The sequence below is a fragment of the Zonotrichia leucophrys genome, chromosome 3, assembly GCF_028769735.1.
Source record: "Zonotrichia leucophrys gambelii isolate GWCS_2022_RI chromosome 3, RI_Zleu_2.0, whole genome shotgun sequence".
In the NCBI taxonomy this organism is placed as follows: Eukaryota; Metazoa; Chordata; class Aves; order Passeriformes; family Passerellidae; genus Zonotrichia; species Zonotrichia leucophrys.
In genome coordinates, this window is record NC_088172.1 from 87,601,346 (window position 1) to 87,619,133 (window position 17,788).

The 17,788-nt window shown below is 47.7% G+C and overlaps 1 protein-coding gene across 1 annotated transcript; it reads left to right on the forward strand.

Moving 5' to 3' along the window:
- The first annotated feature begins 4,511 nt into the window (after nt 1-4,511).
- Nucleotides 4,512-6,928, forward strand: LOC135444996 (acrosin-like). Its single transcript, XM_064707034.1, has 5 exons — nt 4,512-4,651; nt 4,931-5,152; nt 5,455-5,720; nt 5,920-6,065; nt 6,545-6,928. The coding sequence occupies exons 1-5, from the start codon at nt 4,569-4,571 to the stop codon at nt 6,728-6,730; spliced, it is 903 nt and encodes a 300-aa protein (XP_064563104.1). The 5' UTR covers nt 4,512-4,568; the 3' UTR covers nt 6,731-6,928.
- Nucleotides 6,929-17,788: the final 10,860 nt, after the last annotated feature.

Consider the following 17,788-nt stretch of genomic DNA (forward strand, 5'->3'; position numbering starts at 1 on the left):
AGATTGGCAACATAAAGGAGAGTTATTCCTAGCTCGATGGGCCCATGATGCCTCAGGCCATCAGGGAAGGGATGCCACCTATAAGTGGGCACGAGACCAAGGAGCGGATTTAACCATGGACAGTATTTCTCAGGTCATCCATGACTGTGAGACGTGTCCTGCCATCAAGCAGGCCAAGCAAGTGAAGCCCCTATGATATGGTGGGCAGTGGTCCAAGTACAAGTATGGGGAGGCCTGGCAGATTGACTACATCACACTGCCCCAGATACGCCAGAGCAAGCACTACGTGCTGACCATGGTGGAAGCCACCACTGGATGGTTGGAAATGTACCCTGTGTCTCATGATACTGCCCAGAACACCATCCTGGGCCTTGAAAAGCAATTCCTGTGGAGACAGGGCACCCCTGAGAGGATCGAGTCAGACAATGGGACTCATTTCAAGAACAGCCTTATCAACACCTGGGCTAGGGAACATGACATTCAGTGAGTGTACCATATCTCCTGCTATGCACCAGCTGCAGGCAAAGTGGAGAGGTACAACGGACTGTTAAAAACCACATTGAAAGCATTAGGTGGGGGATCTTTCAAGAACTGGGAGCAGCATCTGGCAAAAGCCACCTGGTTAGTTAATACCCGAGCTCTGCTAACTGAGTGGGGCCTGCCCAATCTAAGCCTTTGCATAGAGTAGATGGAGACAAAGTCCCAGTGGTACATGTCAGAGATTTGTTAGGGAAGACAGTTTGGATTAATCCTGCCTCGAATACAGACAAACCCATTCGTGGGGTTGTTTTTGCTCAGGGACCAGTTTGCACATGGTGGATAATGCAAAAAAATGGAAGAACACGATGTGTACCTCAGGGAGATCTGATTGTTAGGTGACCTATGTGTAAATATCACTGTTTGCTGAATGTTACTACCATTGTTTGTGTACAGCTGTATAATGGATGTCTCATGTATATACTTGTAGAGTTAGAATTTATATTAGTTTAGTAGTAAGCAGATGATATGGGGATGAGAGGTGGAATGTCCTGGGTTGACTATATGATGCTTTTGTCCCCATTCATCTCATTCTGTTTATGTTGAATAATAAGTTTTGCACCTTTAAGAGTGTTCCAGAGAGTGAAGGGGGGGGGAGAGAAGAAGCGCGCAGTTTGTTTTTAGACACTGTACTCCACTCCTCCACATTCCTCCTCCTGAACAGTGTTGTCTGGGGATGCATAGACAGCGGGACAGAGCTCTTCTTTTGCTTTTTAGTTAGTGTTAGCTAGCTGAGGCAAAGAAGTTCCCTGGACTTTTGGGGTTTTTTTTCTTTTTCTTTGGACCTCTTGAAAGGTCTGGACTGCTCTGGACTGAACACCCAGGGGAGCACCGGCAGCTGCACCTGTGGCCCACCAGGCCAGGCCTGGCCTGTGACATTTCCAGCACCGGAGGGGCTGACCAGAGACTGAGTGAGCTGAACTGCAACCCGGGGAGGGACTTTCTCAGTTTGTCATCTCTTTTGGACTAGCAAGGGATTTTATTGTTTGATATTGTTTCGATTTTATTGTTTACTAAACAGTTTTTTTCCACCTTTCTCCAAGGAGGTATTATTTTTTCCTCCCGAACCAGTTGTGGGGAGGGGCCGATTTGGATCTGTTTTCCGACCGGAGCTCCTGTGGGGAATTCTCCCCCAAATTTGCTCTAAACCTGGACACCTACTTTTCCTCCAACAGAGGAAGTTGTTAATTGTAATTGTAATTGCTAATAAATCCCCAAAAAAAGACTGCCAAGGCCAGCACAGGAAAACACAAGAGAATACACTTCCCAAATAACTCTCATTACCTCTGATGTCTTTCCATAAATTATTAGCACAGAGCATATCAACACAGCAATTCTGATTAGTGTCCCTGATATGAAGATATATACCAGGGCCAGGATTGCCAATATATATGGATAAGCACACACTCCTAGGTGCCATGAAGTCACTATTGAACAGGCAGCACAGTAAAGTCTTTCAGATAAGAGTTATTTTTTTAATTTTTTACTTTCTCTTGCACTCTTAAGTTGGGAAATAAATTTTGTCTAATTTTGAGACTATTTAGAAGAGAACCATATGGGTTATCTCCTTTAGATTTTAGATTGCAAGAATCCCTTTCCACCAGTAAGGAATGAATACTAATAAAGGAAAGTGAAAAAAAACCAAGAAAACCCCAACATTTTTGTTTACAAACCAAATGCCAACAGGCAGGAACAAATAAAAAGTAAATATATTGTACATATCAAAGTGCTAGACCTCATCACTCCACCAGAACCAAAAGAGACCCAAAATGCTGGTGAATACCCATTCCTTATACATGATAAGAGATGGCATCAACTTCTCCCCCTTTGCAAGGCAGGAGCCTCATGGAGCAGACGAAGGCCCAGCAGCAGATGAAGACCTCATGGCTCATCTGACGCTTACCTCCTCCCCACAGCAAAGAACAGCAGAACAGTCATGGCAGGTGAAATATCTGGGCTGGAGTCATTTGGTGTGTTCTTTCCACAGGTTGGCACAGTTCACAGTGGTTTGGGTTGGAGCAGGGGAGCTCCACTCCTGCCAGTGTGATATCCCCGGTCTCAGACAAGCAGCTGCTCAATTTGCCTCAAGGCAGCCCAAAAATCGCTACTGCTGATTCTCCGAGACAAGTGTTATATGTAATAAATGAAAAAGCCAAATTAATAATAATAACAAAGATTTTATTTTTGTGACCAAAAATACAGTCCTTGATAGCCACAGCCAAAGACACAGCGTTGAGCCCGGGATCGATGCTCCGTGAACCTCGATCCGACCTCTAACTCATCCGATCTCCCTCTGTTCACAAATGCCGTCTCTGTCAGGGCTGGTTTTATATAGTTTTTTCTGCCCGAGGCAGAAGTGCCCCTATTCTTTTCGTTACTCCGCATATGCATGAAGTCTTCTTTCTCTGTACAGGGCTGGAAAATGCTGTTTCTGGGAGACAATGAGTGTTGATATTGAGTTATGAGAACGCCGGTATTCAGATGTGTGTTCTTGACAATTCTGGTTATCTTGATTGAAGATACTTATCAAGTGTTCATGGAAGGGCCCATCTCCACACCAGCAATGCCCTTTCGCTTGCTAATTGGGCTTTCTTTCCTTGCTACCATCTGGAGTTTCACAATTTCTATGTGGCACTCTGTCTCCTGACTATCCGTGGTCTTAGCAAATCTTTTTTGGATTTTTGTTACATGCACAATTTTACTTACAACTTTATTTCATATGTATCTCATATAAGCACAAATTCTCTCACACCACATATTATACAAGGAAAGGAAAAGCTTTTGCCTAGGCAAAAACCAAGCCAGCCACGATAAAATCACACTGCACAGAGCCCTGCAAAACCTGAGTAGGGATCTTTTAAAAAACACCCATGCAGAACAAAAACACTTTGTTCCCTCTGCCTCACACACTCAAGGTCCCAGGATTGCAGGGTCTTAAAGATACAGTAACAATTTCTGGAAAGAGAATAGAGGATATCTGAATATACTATCATAATAAAACACTCAAAGACACTGAGACACAGGCATAGGTTGCCCAGAGCAGTGTGAAGTCCTCCTTTTCCCATAGTCAGGGTCAGTAGAGAAGACACAGACACCAACTTCAGGAACAAGTGTAATTTACTGTAACCCAAAACTGCAAAGAATTACAAAAGGGTAAGCTAAGCAATGCATCTAATCATTACTATAAAAGACTGCCTACAGTGATGAAGAAAGACACATCACAAATTTCCCTAATACTTTACCATCATCCAGGTCTACCCATTCAGCTGGGGGAAGCCACTGTCAAAATACAGGGGAACCACTCCTTGCAAGTAGGAAATTCTGCAGGTGCCTTCCCCAACAGGCAATGAGGTCTGACTGCACTGGGAGAGGGCCCTCTTTTCATACTGTTGAATAAACAAGCTACCATAACTTCTACAGCAGGAACATCTGGTTTTGTTCTCCTATTGGGATGCTCCCAAGGCCTTGGAGGGCTTCAGGAGGAACCAAAGGAATTGTCTGTGATCCTACACCCCAAAAGGAGGCCAGATGTTGCCTTGTCCAGCTTCTAAATACGGAAAGGAAAATCCATGTTTTGCCAGTGAGCAGATATAGATAACATCTGGCTAGAAGGTCAATCTAGAGATCAACTTTTGCTCAAGGGGTGTTGCTCCTGCCTCAGTCAGGGCCTGTTGATCAGGACTTAGTACTTCAATATCCCATCCCTCAAAGTGTTCAAGGACAGCTTCTGAGCCAGGCTCTGCGCAGCTTTCTTCAATGCAAGCCATTTCTCCATGCCCAAGGCAAGGGATCAGAGGCAGATGACTTCTAAAATCCCTTACAGCCCAAACCAATCCATGGCTCACTGATTCCATGTTGCCCCTCCCCCAGTGGGCCCTGTGCCACAGAACCCCTCAGTGCTCAGAACATGGAACCCACCCGTCTGTGACATCAGCGCCAGGACCAAGGGCACCACGGGCAGCACAGCTGCTGCGGGCAGTGCGGCTGTGACTGTGCTGCTGCACGGAGCTCTCAGTGCTTGCAGCTGACTCATGCCTCTGGCAGACATGAATTGGCTCGGCCTCTTCGTCCTGCTGACCATGGCCGGCCTGGCACAGAGCCAGTACACCTGCGGGTAAGCGGGCCCAGGCCAAGGGAAGGAGCCATGGCAACACTTGCGGCCTTCCCTGGAGGGGACCCACCCGTCCCCCATGGCCAGGCCGCAGCTTCCCACCCACCATGGGAAGCCTCGGTTCCTTGCCAGCGGCCAGGTGCTGGCACGGACAGACACACACCCCATGGGCTTCCCTGGCCTGCTGTGCATGCAAGGCCTTGTGGGGAGGGCAGAGGGCTGAGCTTCAGCCTGAGCCACAGCAGGCCATGAAGCACCATGGAAATGACTTTCTGCTTGCAGAGGGAGCTGTGGGTACCGACCTGTGGCTTATTCCTACGGCAATGTGGTTTATGACTACGGCATGACACGCATCGTGGGTGGTGCTGGTTCCGCAGTAGCAGAATGGCCCTGGCTCATCAGCATCCAGCACCCATGGGTACCAGGCACAAAACATTGGTGTGGAGGTTCCCTCATCACTGGAGATTGGGTCCTCACAGCAGCCCACTGCTTCGACAAGTTTGAGTAAGAAGGGGCAGGGAATGGGGACATCTCCACAACACCAGCAGGTGCCCTGCCAGCAGCGCCACCTGCCACTCTCATCCCCTTTCCTCTCAGGCAGCCAGGCTGCCACAGTGCTCAGGAGAAGCCTGGGCTCGTGCCAAGGCTTCCTAGCAGCCTCCAGCTTGACATTCCCCCAGCCTAAGATGTGCGAGAGCACTCTCACCTGCCAGAGCACTCCTCCCTCTGTGCCTTTCCAAGCCGAGGTCTAGCAACTGCTGGGCTGCTGTGACTCCCTCTCATCTCTCTCTCCATCTCCATTCCAGTAACTTCAGCCTGCTGTATGTGGTGATTGGGGCCACCAACTTGTATCAGCTTGGCCCTGGGGCACAAGTGCGCAATGTCAAGAAGGTGGTGATGCACCGCGACTACAGGCGTAAAGACATGAGCTACGACATTGCACTGATTCAATTGGAGCGTCCTGTCCTGTGCAGTGCCTACGTCCAGCTGGCCTGTCTGGCTGAACCCACCCTAAGAGTCTCAGAGCTGAGAAACTGCTGGGTTGCTGGCTGGGGGGCCACTACTGCAAGAAGTGAGTTCCAAGAGTGACTTCTGTGCCCATTCAGCACACTGGAGATAGGTTTTGGGCTTCCCCACAGCAGAGGCCAAAGCCAGGCTGCAGAACATAAATCCCTGCAGAGAAGGGGTGCCCCTAGGGGAAGGGATTCGTCTGACAGAGAAGCAGAACCAGCATGGAGCTGCTGGGGGCTTATTCCTTTCTCTGCTCACAGGTGTAGATCAACCTGCTCACCTTCAGCAGGCCAAGGTCCAGCTCATCGATCTCCAGGTCTGCAACAGCAGTGACTGGTACTCAGGAGCAGTCTATTCCTACAACTTGTGTGCTGGTTACCCAGAGGGCACCATTGATTCCTGCAAGGTAGGAGCACGCCATGAGCCACTCAGCCCCCAGCAGCACCAGCAGCCAGGGAAGCACCACCCCAACACAGGCCAGGGCCTGCTTTGCCCGGCCACTCAGTCACCCTCCCAGCCCCAGCTCCCCCTGACTGCTGTGGGGGCTCCCCACACACTGCCCGTCCACACCTGCCTGCCCAGGCCTCCCCTTGTGACAGAAAGCCCAGAAAGCCCAGCTAGTGCTCTTGGCAGTGAAGAGGTCCAGGTGCCAAAGTTCCATCCTCTGCACATCCAGGAGTCCTGTGCAGATAGGATAGAGAGAGCCCTACCTTACACGAACCCATGCCATTCACAGCCAAGCTTCTGGAGGCTCCAGCCTCTGAGCAGAGCTTTTCTCTGCCCAGAATAGAGCTCTGGCAGGGGCTGTGAGAGAGAAGGGGACAGCACCTGACAGTGCTGGCAGGTGCCACCAACACCACCTTAATCCTCTGTGCTCTGCTGCAGGGTGACAGCGGTGGTCCCCTCATGTGCCAGGACAACAACGCTGCCTACTGGTGGGTCATTGGAATCACCAGCTGGGGAAAAGGCTGTGCCAGACCAAAGCAGCCTGGAGTCTACACCTCCGTTCAGCACTTCTATAACTGGATTGATTACAATATGCGTCTAAACGCAGTTAAAAGTGCTCCTTGAACAGCACAAGCAGGCAGGAACCAGGGCAGGCTGCAGTGCACCACAACCATTTCCTTCTGGGGCAATGCCTGATGATCCAAAGGCAGCCTCAGGGTCCAAACCCTGCACTGTCCTGACCACACTTCTCGCCTTTGTGCACACACACACACACTGGAGTTCATTTAGTTGTTGAAATAAAATTACCTTTGGTCACAGGGAGCCATCTTTTCAGTGCAATTCCAACTCCTGGGTAAGACAAGAAGTGCCATGCTCAGCACCTGCACAACAAGCCTGGGGGCACAAAGGGACACAGTGGCTCCAAAGAGCTCCAAAGTGCCTGGTCAGAGAGGACAGTGCTCTGAGCCACCATGGACTGGAGGAACCTGCTACCTCAAGCCTTGGAAGAGGATAGGAAAAAAGCAGATACCTTGGGGGTGCATGTGCTCCAATGCACAAGGGCTGCTAATTTAGGGCCTGGTGAGAGCCTGGGCTAAGGGAACACATCTGGGAAACTCCCAAGCATGACAAGGGAAACTCCTGGCTCCTGGCTGAAGTGCCAGTGCCCTTAGCCAGAGCCAGATTTCACAGGCAGCAAAGGGGGATTGAGGTGCCAGGTGGTCACACTTCACAGATACTCAGAGGAAGAGCTGGGGTCATTCTGGGGAGAGGAAGCTGGCAGGAGCCCTAGGAAAGTGCACCAGGAATGCCGTGGAAGGCCAAGGTGAGTGGGCCAACAGCATCTGCAACACCAAGGCTGTTCACAGGCATGGCCAGCCTGTGAGCCAGGGGGAAATGATGCCTGGGCCTGGCTCCGTATGTGGGAGGAGACGAGGGCAGGGAAAGGGAGGATTTGTGGAAGATGAGAGGGCTGAATAAGCGTGGCAATGGAGGGACGGAGCAATCAAAGAGCCAGCTGCAGAGACACAAACTGCAGCTTGGTGTGCTGGTTTGTCTGAGGGTTACCACAGGAAGGGAAAGATCTTATCTCAACTTGTTAATTAACAAATCATCTGCAAACTGTTCAAATTTGTGGTAAAATTTTTGCCCTTTTCAATCACACTTTGATACTGTTTGGTGGGGACGGGGGGGAATGGTAAGAGATCATCGAATGCCATGGGGTAGGCTTGTTGAAGGCATTTTTTTACCTGTCTTTTTCAGGTAAAGTCAAGATAACTGGATGAATCTCGAAATGGCAAATACTTTGTTCATTGTCAACATTCACATCTTGAGCAATAATAGTATTGCTTTCACAAATGAATCCTAGTTGTTCCCTAGCAGCACAAGATTCTAAGTTTACTGTTTGCCACTTTTCATTCACCTTTCGTGCCCACACCCTATGTTCTGAGGGGTGGAGTACCACTTTTAATAATATAATCCTAGTGCAATGACGGGGTGGATAACATAAACAGTGGCCTTACGTATAGTAAGCATAAAGGCAGTGGCCACTTTAGAAGCAGGATCATAGGTAAAATTTATCGTAGTCCACCAGGACTTATTTTCAAAATCAATCACATTATCCCAGACAATCTAATTTCAGCTGGAAAATCACCTTCACCCCTTTCCTGTACAATCAGAGATGCTGTTGCCTACATCCATAACTGTGCTTGTATACAACTGAAAGCTAAAGACACATTATGTTGAACTATACTAGGGGCTTCTACTATTAACTTGTGGTCTTGGTCCCCAGCCTTTTCCCACTTTGGCAGTACTTTTGAAATCTGCCACTGGCTAGTTCCTAACACCAATAGAGATGACTGTAAAAGCTGCTTCAATTTTGCTAGAACACCTGCTGCAGTGGCCAGTTTATTCATCAGTATTTCTGAATCAATTCCATTTAAAACTCCCAATCCTGTCCCTATTATCCCAGTTAGATCCCTTCTTACTCTGCTCCGGAGGTGTACTTGTCTCTGGAACTACGTTGTCTGGCCCTCAAAGGATGTCCTTAGGAAAGAGGAGCAGGCTAGTTGGTTTTCTGAGATGTTAATTTGCATTGGCAATTCAACACATTTGAGAGACCACTCTGGATTAAATAACAGCTGCCGTTGACCCATATTCCTCACAACATATGGGCCTATTTCATATACTTTAGATTGTATGAGGTCTTGCCGTTGCAAAAGGTATAGCATCTATTTTAAATTTAAATGAGAGCCCGAGAGCATCATGAGCCCAAGGACAAATCACTTCTACAGGCTGTATTAATGTGAAATTACACAAACAGTCTGACTTACTTGGGCTATCCCAAACCTCCTGGTGCCTGTACACAGGAGAGGCTGAAACACTAATTTGATTTGGTCTCTCATGAGTGGTCCCACGGACCACCCGGCATCCTGCCCTGATTTCTTCTCCTCTGATCCCTTGAAGTGTCCACAGTTCCCATTCCTGCCACTCCTGCTCCTCATATATCTGATTCCCAAGGATTACTACAGTGGATAGGTTTAAATCTTTTATCTCAGAAGGTTCTGCCATGGATCCAGTAGACTGATTAAAAGCCTGGGACCAAGGCCATTCAGCATCGCTTTGGATAGAAGTACTCTCTAATCCCAAACTCCAATTACAATTATACACAAAACAATTCTGTAAATGAAATTACATTAACCCCGGCCGCAATATACTCATTTTGCCCAAGTAAGTTATAATCTTAGTTCATTGTCTCTTGATGTAACTTTCCACGGAGCTTCTGGGGTGTTCTTCACTTGAGAGTGGTGGATCTAGGCGTTCTGCTCCTTGATCTTGACTGCAGTGAAGGTGGTGGGAAGCACCTGGAATGGTCCTTCCCACTGTGGTACCAAAGTCTTCTCTGTAAGAGACTTAACATATACATAATCCCAGGCTGCATTTTATGTACTGGTCCATCTAGCTGCCTGCTCCAAGTTCCAGCCACACGTTTTTCAATTTCTCTGAGCTGTTTACTTAAGGCACCATATAGTTGGCTAATGTTACCTCCCCAGTGTGGGTGGACATCCCCTTTTGTATTCCATATGGAATTCCATAAAGAATATCAAAGGGACACTCAGTCTTTCTTTGGCTCTAGTTTTAGTTCAAATTCATATCAGTGCCAGTGGAAGAGCTTGGGGCCAGGGTAGATTAAAATGATTCATTTTCTCCACGTGGCTGCTCGATTAGGGATGGTATGGAGTATGAAGTTCCCAATCTGTGCCCAGGTGGCTACTGATCTGTTGTACTATCCGGGAAATGAAATGTGATCCTCTATCTGAGGATATTGTGGCTGGAACTCTGAAGTGTGGTATTATTTCTTGTAATAATACCCTGGTCACCTCTTGAGCCTTGATAGTTCTGGTGGGGAATGCTTCTGGCCACCATGAAAATGTATCTGTCAATACTAATAAATACCAATACCCCTCTTTCCTTGGGAGTTCTGAAAAGTCCATATACCACTGCTGTCCAGGTCCATGGCCCCTCCCAATCTGGGCAAGTTTTGGCCTTGGGGTGTTCTTGTTGTTAGTCTGGAGGCAAAGATCTCACTGTTGGGTCACTTGAGCAATAGTGGCACATAAATTCCAGGCAACAATTCTTTCAATCAAATAGGCATTAAGGGCTTCTACTCCCAGTGTGTTTTCTGGTGCTCCTCCCTTACTAGTGACCACAACAAACAGGAAGGGATTACCAGCTTCCCTTCAGTGGTAACCCACCCCTCTTGGTTGCATGTCCCTTTTTGATCTTTGATTAGTTTTCTGCCTTTCTTTTTATATTCTGGCCCACCTTCAAGGGAAATTTGTCCATCTGGAATTAGACCTCCTTCAATAATTACCTCTCGCTGCTTTCTTTGACTCTCTATCCGCCAGCTCATTTCCTACCTCCAATTCTAAGCTCATTATCTGGTGTGCCTTAATATGCACAATTGCTACCTTTCAGGCAGCTGAACTGGTTCCAGCAGCTGGATTATCTCTTGCACATGTTTGATGTTCTTTCCTGGTGAGGTCAGCAGTCCCCTCTCTCTCCAGATGGCTCCATGAGTCTGCACAACTCCAAATGCATACCTCAAGTCTGTATAGATGTTTATTCTCTTTCTTTTTGCCATTTCCAAGGCTCAGGTCAGTGCAATTATCTTGGCCTTTTGCGCAGAGGTACCTGTTGGTAAGGGTCTGGATTCTATTACCTCTCTGCAGGTAGTGACTGCATATCCAGCATGCCGCTTTCCACTGGCAACGTAGCTACTCCCGTCAGTGAACCAGGTCTCTGCACTGTCCCAAGGAGTGTCCTTTAAGTCTGGGCGGCTGGAGTAGGTAGCTTCAGTAGTCTCCAGGCAATCGTGGTGTACTGCTTCTCCTTGATTTCCACTGAGAAAAGAAGCTGGGTTGACAATATTAGTCACCACTATCTCCACATCATCTTGCTCTACCATGATGGCCTGCTGTTTCAGGAATCTCTGTGGTGAAAGCCAGTGGCCGCCTTTACTTCCAGTACTGCGGACACTGTGTGGGACACTAGCACAGTCATTTTCTGTCCCAGGGTAAACTTGCATGCCTCTTGAATATTCAGCACAACTGCTGCTACAGCTCTGAGGAAACTTGGCCATCCTTTGGCTGTTGCATCTAGTTGCTTGGAAAAGTAAGCAACTGCCCTTCCATGTGGACCCAAGTGCGGAGCCAATATTGCCAGAGCAAGTCCCTGTTTTTCATGGTGAAAAAGAAAGAACGGTTTACTTACATCTGGAAGTCCCAAAGCTGGAGCTGACATGGGGGCACTCTTTAGCTGGTAAAAGGCTCATGTGGCTTCCTTTGTCCACTGGAGATCTCTGTTTCCATTGGCAATAAGAGCATGGAGAGGTCTGATGAGCAGTCCATAATTATAAACCCAGAGCCGGCACCACCCTGCCATGCCTAAGAAGGTTCAGAGTTCCCTTATTGTCTGGTGTTTTGGGGTTTGGCCTATGGCTTCCTTGCAAGCCTGCCCTAGAGTCCGTTGCCCAGCACTCACCTCGTACCCCAGGTAGATAACTTTCTGTTTCACTACCTGGGCCTTTTTCTTTGATCCTCTGTATCCTTGGAGTCCTAGGAAATTCAAAAGCCTTACTGTCCAGGCCACACATGCTTCCCTCATCTGAGTGGCCACTAGAAGATCATCCACATACTGCAATAGCCTTCCTTCTTCCTTTGGAGCTTCCCAGGACTCTAGATCTTTTGCTAGTTGTTCCCCAAACAGAGTGGGGGAATTTTTGAAGCCTTGAGGGCCTTGAGGCAACACTATCCATGTGAACTGGGTTTTGCACCTGCTTTTAGGGCTTTTCCATTCAAATGCAAAAATTTTCTGGCTGGCTTCATGGATAGGGAGGCAAAAGAAGGCATATTTCGGATCTAAAATGGTAAACCAGGTTAGTTCAGGTGTCAAACATGTTAGCAAGGTGTATAGGTTTGCCACCACTGGGTGCAGATCAGGCTTTTACTGCCTGACCCTAACTGGTTGTCTTCCTTAACTTGCACAAGGAGGTGCATTCTCTGCCCTCCTGGGTATGTTAGAGGCCCATACCCCAGGAAGCTCCAGATGCATTATTTTCTTGTCAATTTCATCCTTATTTTCAATTTCAGTTTCACTAATTGTTAAAATTAAGCTTAGTATGTCTACATATTGTTGATCCTTTGCCTCCAAAATAATCTCCCCATCTTTAAATGTGATCTTTGCTTCCAGCTGCTCCAACAAATCCCTGCCTAAAAGGGCCTTTGGAGAGTTGGGCATATCCAAAACGTATGAATATTTTGATGGTTTGCAAAGTATGCTTTTTCAGATTGGCCAGTTGCCCCCTTATCATAACACAATCATCTGTTATAGGCATCAAGGCTTTATTTAACACTGAGTATGTTGCCCCCATGTCTACTAAAAATTCCATTTTCTTAGCCCCCATCTTTCTACTCCATCTAAACTTTTTGCCATAATCCAAAGTCTTGGGGTATGAAAATAGGCTGAGTACACTCAGCTTGAATTATTTTTGGTGGGTTTCTTAAATTACTTGAAACTTTCTTTTCTAATAATTCAAACACCCTATTACTTCTTTGCTTCTTGTGGCCGGTTGCTACTAAAATTCTCATAGATCTCTGAGTAGCCTTTGTTTCCTTAGAATAACACAAATGACAAAGTGCCTCTCTTGGTCTCCTCCACCTAAACTCTGCTTTACAAAATCTCAGTCTTTTCCTGTTCTCTTCCCACGCAATGCAATCTTCAATTAAACTATTGTTTCCACTGACACTCACTTTGCTGCCTTGCAAAAGGCTGTGCCTGTTACCGCAAAAACTCTGACATGACCACAAACACAGGCCCTCCCCCCGCCCCCCACCCCCGTACCTCAAAATATCTCAAATTCACAAGAGTCAGAGCTTAAGCTTCTGTGGGAGGGGAAATCCTGGAATTTCTTTAATTCGTTTTACCACAGTTAAACATAAATCGCAATACTGTAGTTTTTTGGCGTAAAATGCTACATTTGTTGCAAACAAAATCCTAAAATCTCCAGAAACACAACCATACAATCCCAAGAATCAATTTACCACAATGCAGGGAAAGAACCACACAAACTCACTGGGAAAGGGGGTATCTCTCAAAGTGCCCACTTTTCTCAACACAACACAGCATACAACTCTTCAGCATCTGCCCATATCAGCTTCCGCTGGTCTTCATACAGTCTGGACACAATCAAAATAACAGCACACAGTAAAATTATTAACTGGATCCAGTGATTTACTGGATTCGCAAACTCCCAGGGATCAAGTCCAAGCCACTGGGGCAGAGGAACCCCCTGAGTTCGTCTAGCCACAGTTAAAATGTGCGCAGTCTACACAAATCACCACCTTTAAACACAATACATGTCCTCACCCACATTTCTCCACTTGTTCCACTTCTCCGCAGGGTGCTCCCTGCCCTCACAGCCTGCCCCAGCCGGTGCCCTGGGCTTCACCCGGCTGCTTCAGACACAGGTAGAACTTCCCCCCACATGCCATGGTACACTCACTCACTTTGCCATACACCAAGCACTCACACAATTACAAAGACATTAACATTAACCAAAATGTCTGGACACCACAAGCACACAAAGTTTGGGTTCACTCAACTCACCCCCAGAGTCGCTAGAGGTGGCTTTATTGAAAATGAACCCATCCCCAATCCCCCCAGTCACTCTACCAATTAGGGGACCTCTGCCACAAACTGTGCTCTCAGCCGATGGCTGCCTGCAAGCACAGGGACAAGGCTGTGCACTCAGACGTCTCTGAGCAACCCACCAGCAGCCCTATCTCTCTCTCCCCTGCGGCCCTTTGATACACATACCATTTATCCACACACCAGCAGGTCATTCACTGTCCCCACAGGAGGCAAGCCGGGACAGAGCAGAGCTCCTCCGGGGAAAATCCCGGCGCGCACCTAGGAGGTTCATCCCCCCTCCACCCCTGTGAGGACCGAGACAGTCTTCTGGCTAGCTCGCCAAAATGATTTGCGGAAAAAAATCTAACTGCACAACTTGTAAAAGTTGTAAAGCAGGTGTGTTTATTGCAGCGCTGGACGCATGTGGGGATCGTTCCCCCTGAAGGATATGCACACCCCTGAGAATTCCAAACCTTTTTTTTACCCCCCTTATTTGTACATATGCATAGAGTTTCACAAGAGTTTTATGCATATTCATTTTACTGGTTTCGTGTTACACTTGCAGCTAGTATTTTTCGTCAGTCCTTGTACAGAAAGAACACCGGGTCATCCTGTTCTTCTGCTCCATCTTCAGCTTTGGCTCTCATCTTTGTTTCAAAGTTCAAGGGGCACCCCCTTATCTTGCTTTCCAGCTCGGAAATTCACATTCTTTTTCCTTGGCTGAGACAGCTTTGTGAGCACAGGCTTTTTACAGGAACAGGCAGGCTTAAGCACAGCACAGGGTTAACAGACTAAACAACATCTTTCATCTATGCAAGCAAGCTACAGACTAAATAATTCAAAACAGCACATTTCACCTAAATCTGAAATAGATTTTTATCCTGTTAAACTTTCACTCTGTTTCAGAACAACCACCCCACATCTGTACTGGTGCCTGCCACCCTGGCATAAACTTCTTCAGATATTTCCTGATGTCAGAAGATGTCTGCTCATGAAAGACACTGAGTGCAAGAGTGTCACTCAGAGCTGAGGATGGCCATTACCCTGTCCAGTAAGCAGATCAGCTTAGAGTCGCCCAACCATCCTGGAACAACCTTCTTGCACTGTCTTGGCAAAATTCGGCTGCCCAAACAATTTCTCCCAGTTCTGTGCAACCTCAGCCACGGACATCTTCTCACAGAAACCAGGGAAATTTCCCATCACATCAAACACTTCAAGGCATGTGAAACCCCTTTTTGTATGTGAGAGACAACGGCTCACTTTAAAAATTTTAAGAGGTTTATTAAACCTTAAGACAAATACAACAAAAAAGGACTAAATAAGGAAAATGTTGCAGTGCTGGGAACTGCCTTCATGGCTGCCTCCCACATAGTTCCTCTTCAAGACGGATGCTTAGTCTTTTATACTCTTGAGAGGTTGCCTCAGCCAACCCTGGCACCTCCCAAAGTCTGTCAGTCAGCTCTTCTTTGCCGTTTATTGGTAGAGACTGCTTTCTTGTAACTTGGTTGGAGGTCAGGTGTTATCATGCCACATCCCCTTAGCAAGAAGCTTTTCCATTCCCAGCTGCCCCAGGTAAGGGACACATGTGCACACCTTCTTTCTACTTGTCTAAGACGATCCCGGCTGTCTGATGGTAACAATACAGAGCGGGGGGGGTGGGGGTGGAAAAGGGAATTATGGGGAGAACAGAGGACATCTATATACATCAAGAAAGCTTTTCTTAATATTCACACAAGATTTATTCCTTAACTGCAAGAACCAATTATCTAATTATCTTTCTATAACACCAAGAAGGAACTTCCATCCCCTTCTGTGTGTGCTCTAGCACCCATTGTGTGGCACAAAGGACACAAGGCTCTCCCTGTCCCTGTCTCCAAAAGCTTCAAGCAGAGACTCGAGCCTCTCCACCTCAGAACTTATGGGGGCCTCCACAACTGTGGCCACCTTAGGCTGATCATGCTGTGCGGGTTTTCTCCACCCACTACCCATGATTTCACCAAATCTGCATCAAAAGTCACAACAATAGAGAGGCTCAAATGCACCCTTATAATTTACACAGACTGTCACATGGTGTTATAACACTCCTCCTCTGTCTTCTTCCTGCCCAGAAAATCCCACTAGCTGGATATATGGAGGAGGGAGGCTCCAGAGGTACTCCTCTACATTCCTATCTGGGCTACTATAGTGCTGAAGAAACTCCCCTGTGTGACCATTCCAGAGACACGGGTTGCTTCAGTGAGCTGCCAGGTGCCCTGTTTGATTAACCACCAATGCCACTCTCACCCAGAAAGAGCAGGTTTCTGTACCCATTCTACCCTGAGGTTCTGTCAGTAGAGTTGCAGATGCCTCATTCCACAAAGAGCCACTGGCTCCTACTGCAGCTCTCAGTGTTGTCCTGGTTTAAAGGACAGGTGTTGGCCAAGGAAGGCGAGAACCTCCTTTGGAATGGAAAATGTGGCCCCCTTCCCTACAAATTATTATAACTTTGAAATTACTGGGTTTTCAGGCAAAGATGTGAGAACAGGAATAATAGTTCTTTACTAGTATGTATAACAAGGCAAACAAAGAACAACAACAGCAGCAACAACAAGCAGGACAGAAACAGAAACCCAGTCCCGGCCTTCTCGCGGCCGCAGGAACTTCCCCTTCAGTGCAGTTCCAGTCACGGCCAGCAGGGGCGCTGGTGGCTCCCGGCCAGGCAGGGCGGGTGCGCTGATTCCCCCACGGCTGCAGGGGGCGCTGTGGCGCGAGCTCCGCCGCCTCGCTCCACACGGTAATGGCGGAAGAGATGGAGAAGTGGCTTCCTTTCGAAACTCACAGGAAGCAGCTGGTCTCAGTGCCACTCGGAAAGCTGAATGGACTGCAGCAGGAACTTTGGAGAAACAGACTGGAACAGCAGAGGCAGCCCCATCCCGGAGTTACAAAGTGTAGCAAAGATTCCAGAGCCGTGCTAGAAACCGCTCAGTGTTTTGGCAGGCATGGAGTGTCAGGTTAATGTGTAGTAAAAAAGCCTAAATCATTGGCTTCAAATAGCACAGCTGGGCACTGGCTGCCAGGCTACCACAAGCAGCAGCCACAAGCTGCTGGGAGATGCCCTCTGGGAAGGGGGAAGGAGTCAGGATTGCCTTCTCAATGAGGTTGGGCATTGGAAAGGTCCCAGTTCAACAGCTGCTCTTGCAAGCAGAAGCTTACCCACTGAAAGGAGAAAAGCAGTACAGGACAGAATTCTGCTGTGGCAGCAAATTCACCCCACAGCAGCAGCAGCAAACCAAACTGTTCCCCTCCGACCCTGAGAGTGAGAGAGAGTGAGGAGCTGAGCCTAGCCTCTCAACCCCAGGCAAAATCTCACAGTATCTCTACACTTCCAAGAGAACTTCACTGCTCAGCGACAGTAGCAAACTGCACCCTTCCCACTCCTCCTTGGCTATATCTTTTATCTCTCTTAAGTATCTGTTGTTCCCATCTCTTAGGCAACAAATGGGAGAAAATTCCCTGAGAGAAATGAAAAGGAGAGGAAAAGAAATCCCAAACTCCAAAAAGTGTTCATTCCCCTGCCCTGCTCCCTGTGCCCTCTGTTATGCGAAGGATGCACACAGCCTCTGTTCCCAGGCTCCTGCCAGCCAGAGCTCAATCTGCAGCTGGCACTGCAGCTGCACACCCAGCTCCCTGCCCCAAATGGATTCCTCAGCTGCTGCCTGCCCCAGGGACTGCACAGCCTCATCCTGCAGGAAGAGGGGCCTAAGAAAGCAGCAGAGAGCCTTCTTACAAGGGCAGGTCCTAAAAGGACAAGGGACAATGGCTTTACAGTGACAGAGGGTAGCTTCAGCTGAGATCATATGAAGGAATTCTTGACTGTGAAGAATTTGAGGAATTCTTGCTGATATACTGGCATGGGTTACCCAGAGCAGCTGTGGATACCTCTTTTTCATATAGGCAAGGTCAGCACAGAAGACACAGACACCAACTTCAGGAATAAATGTAATTTATAAAATT

Coding starts and splice junctions, on each gene's coding strand:
- LOC135444996 (XM_064707034.1), top strand. CDS start 4,569: ATGCCTCTGGCAGACATGAATTGGCTCGGCCTCTTCGTCCTGCTGACC. Junction 4,652..4,930: donor CAGAGCCAGTACACCTGCGG/GTAAGCGGGCCC, acceptor TTCTGCTTGCAG/AGGGAGCTGTGGGTACCGAC. Junction 6,066..6,544: donor GCACCATTGATTCCTGCAAG/GTAGGAGCACGC, acceptor GCTCTGCTGCAG/GGTGACAGCGGTGGTCCCCT.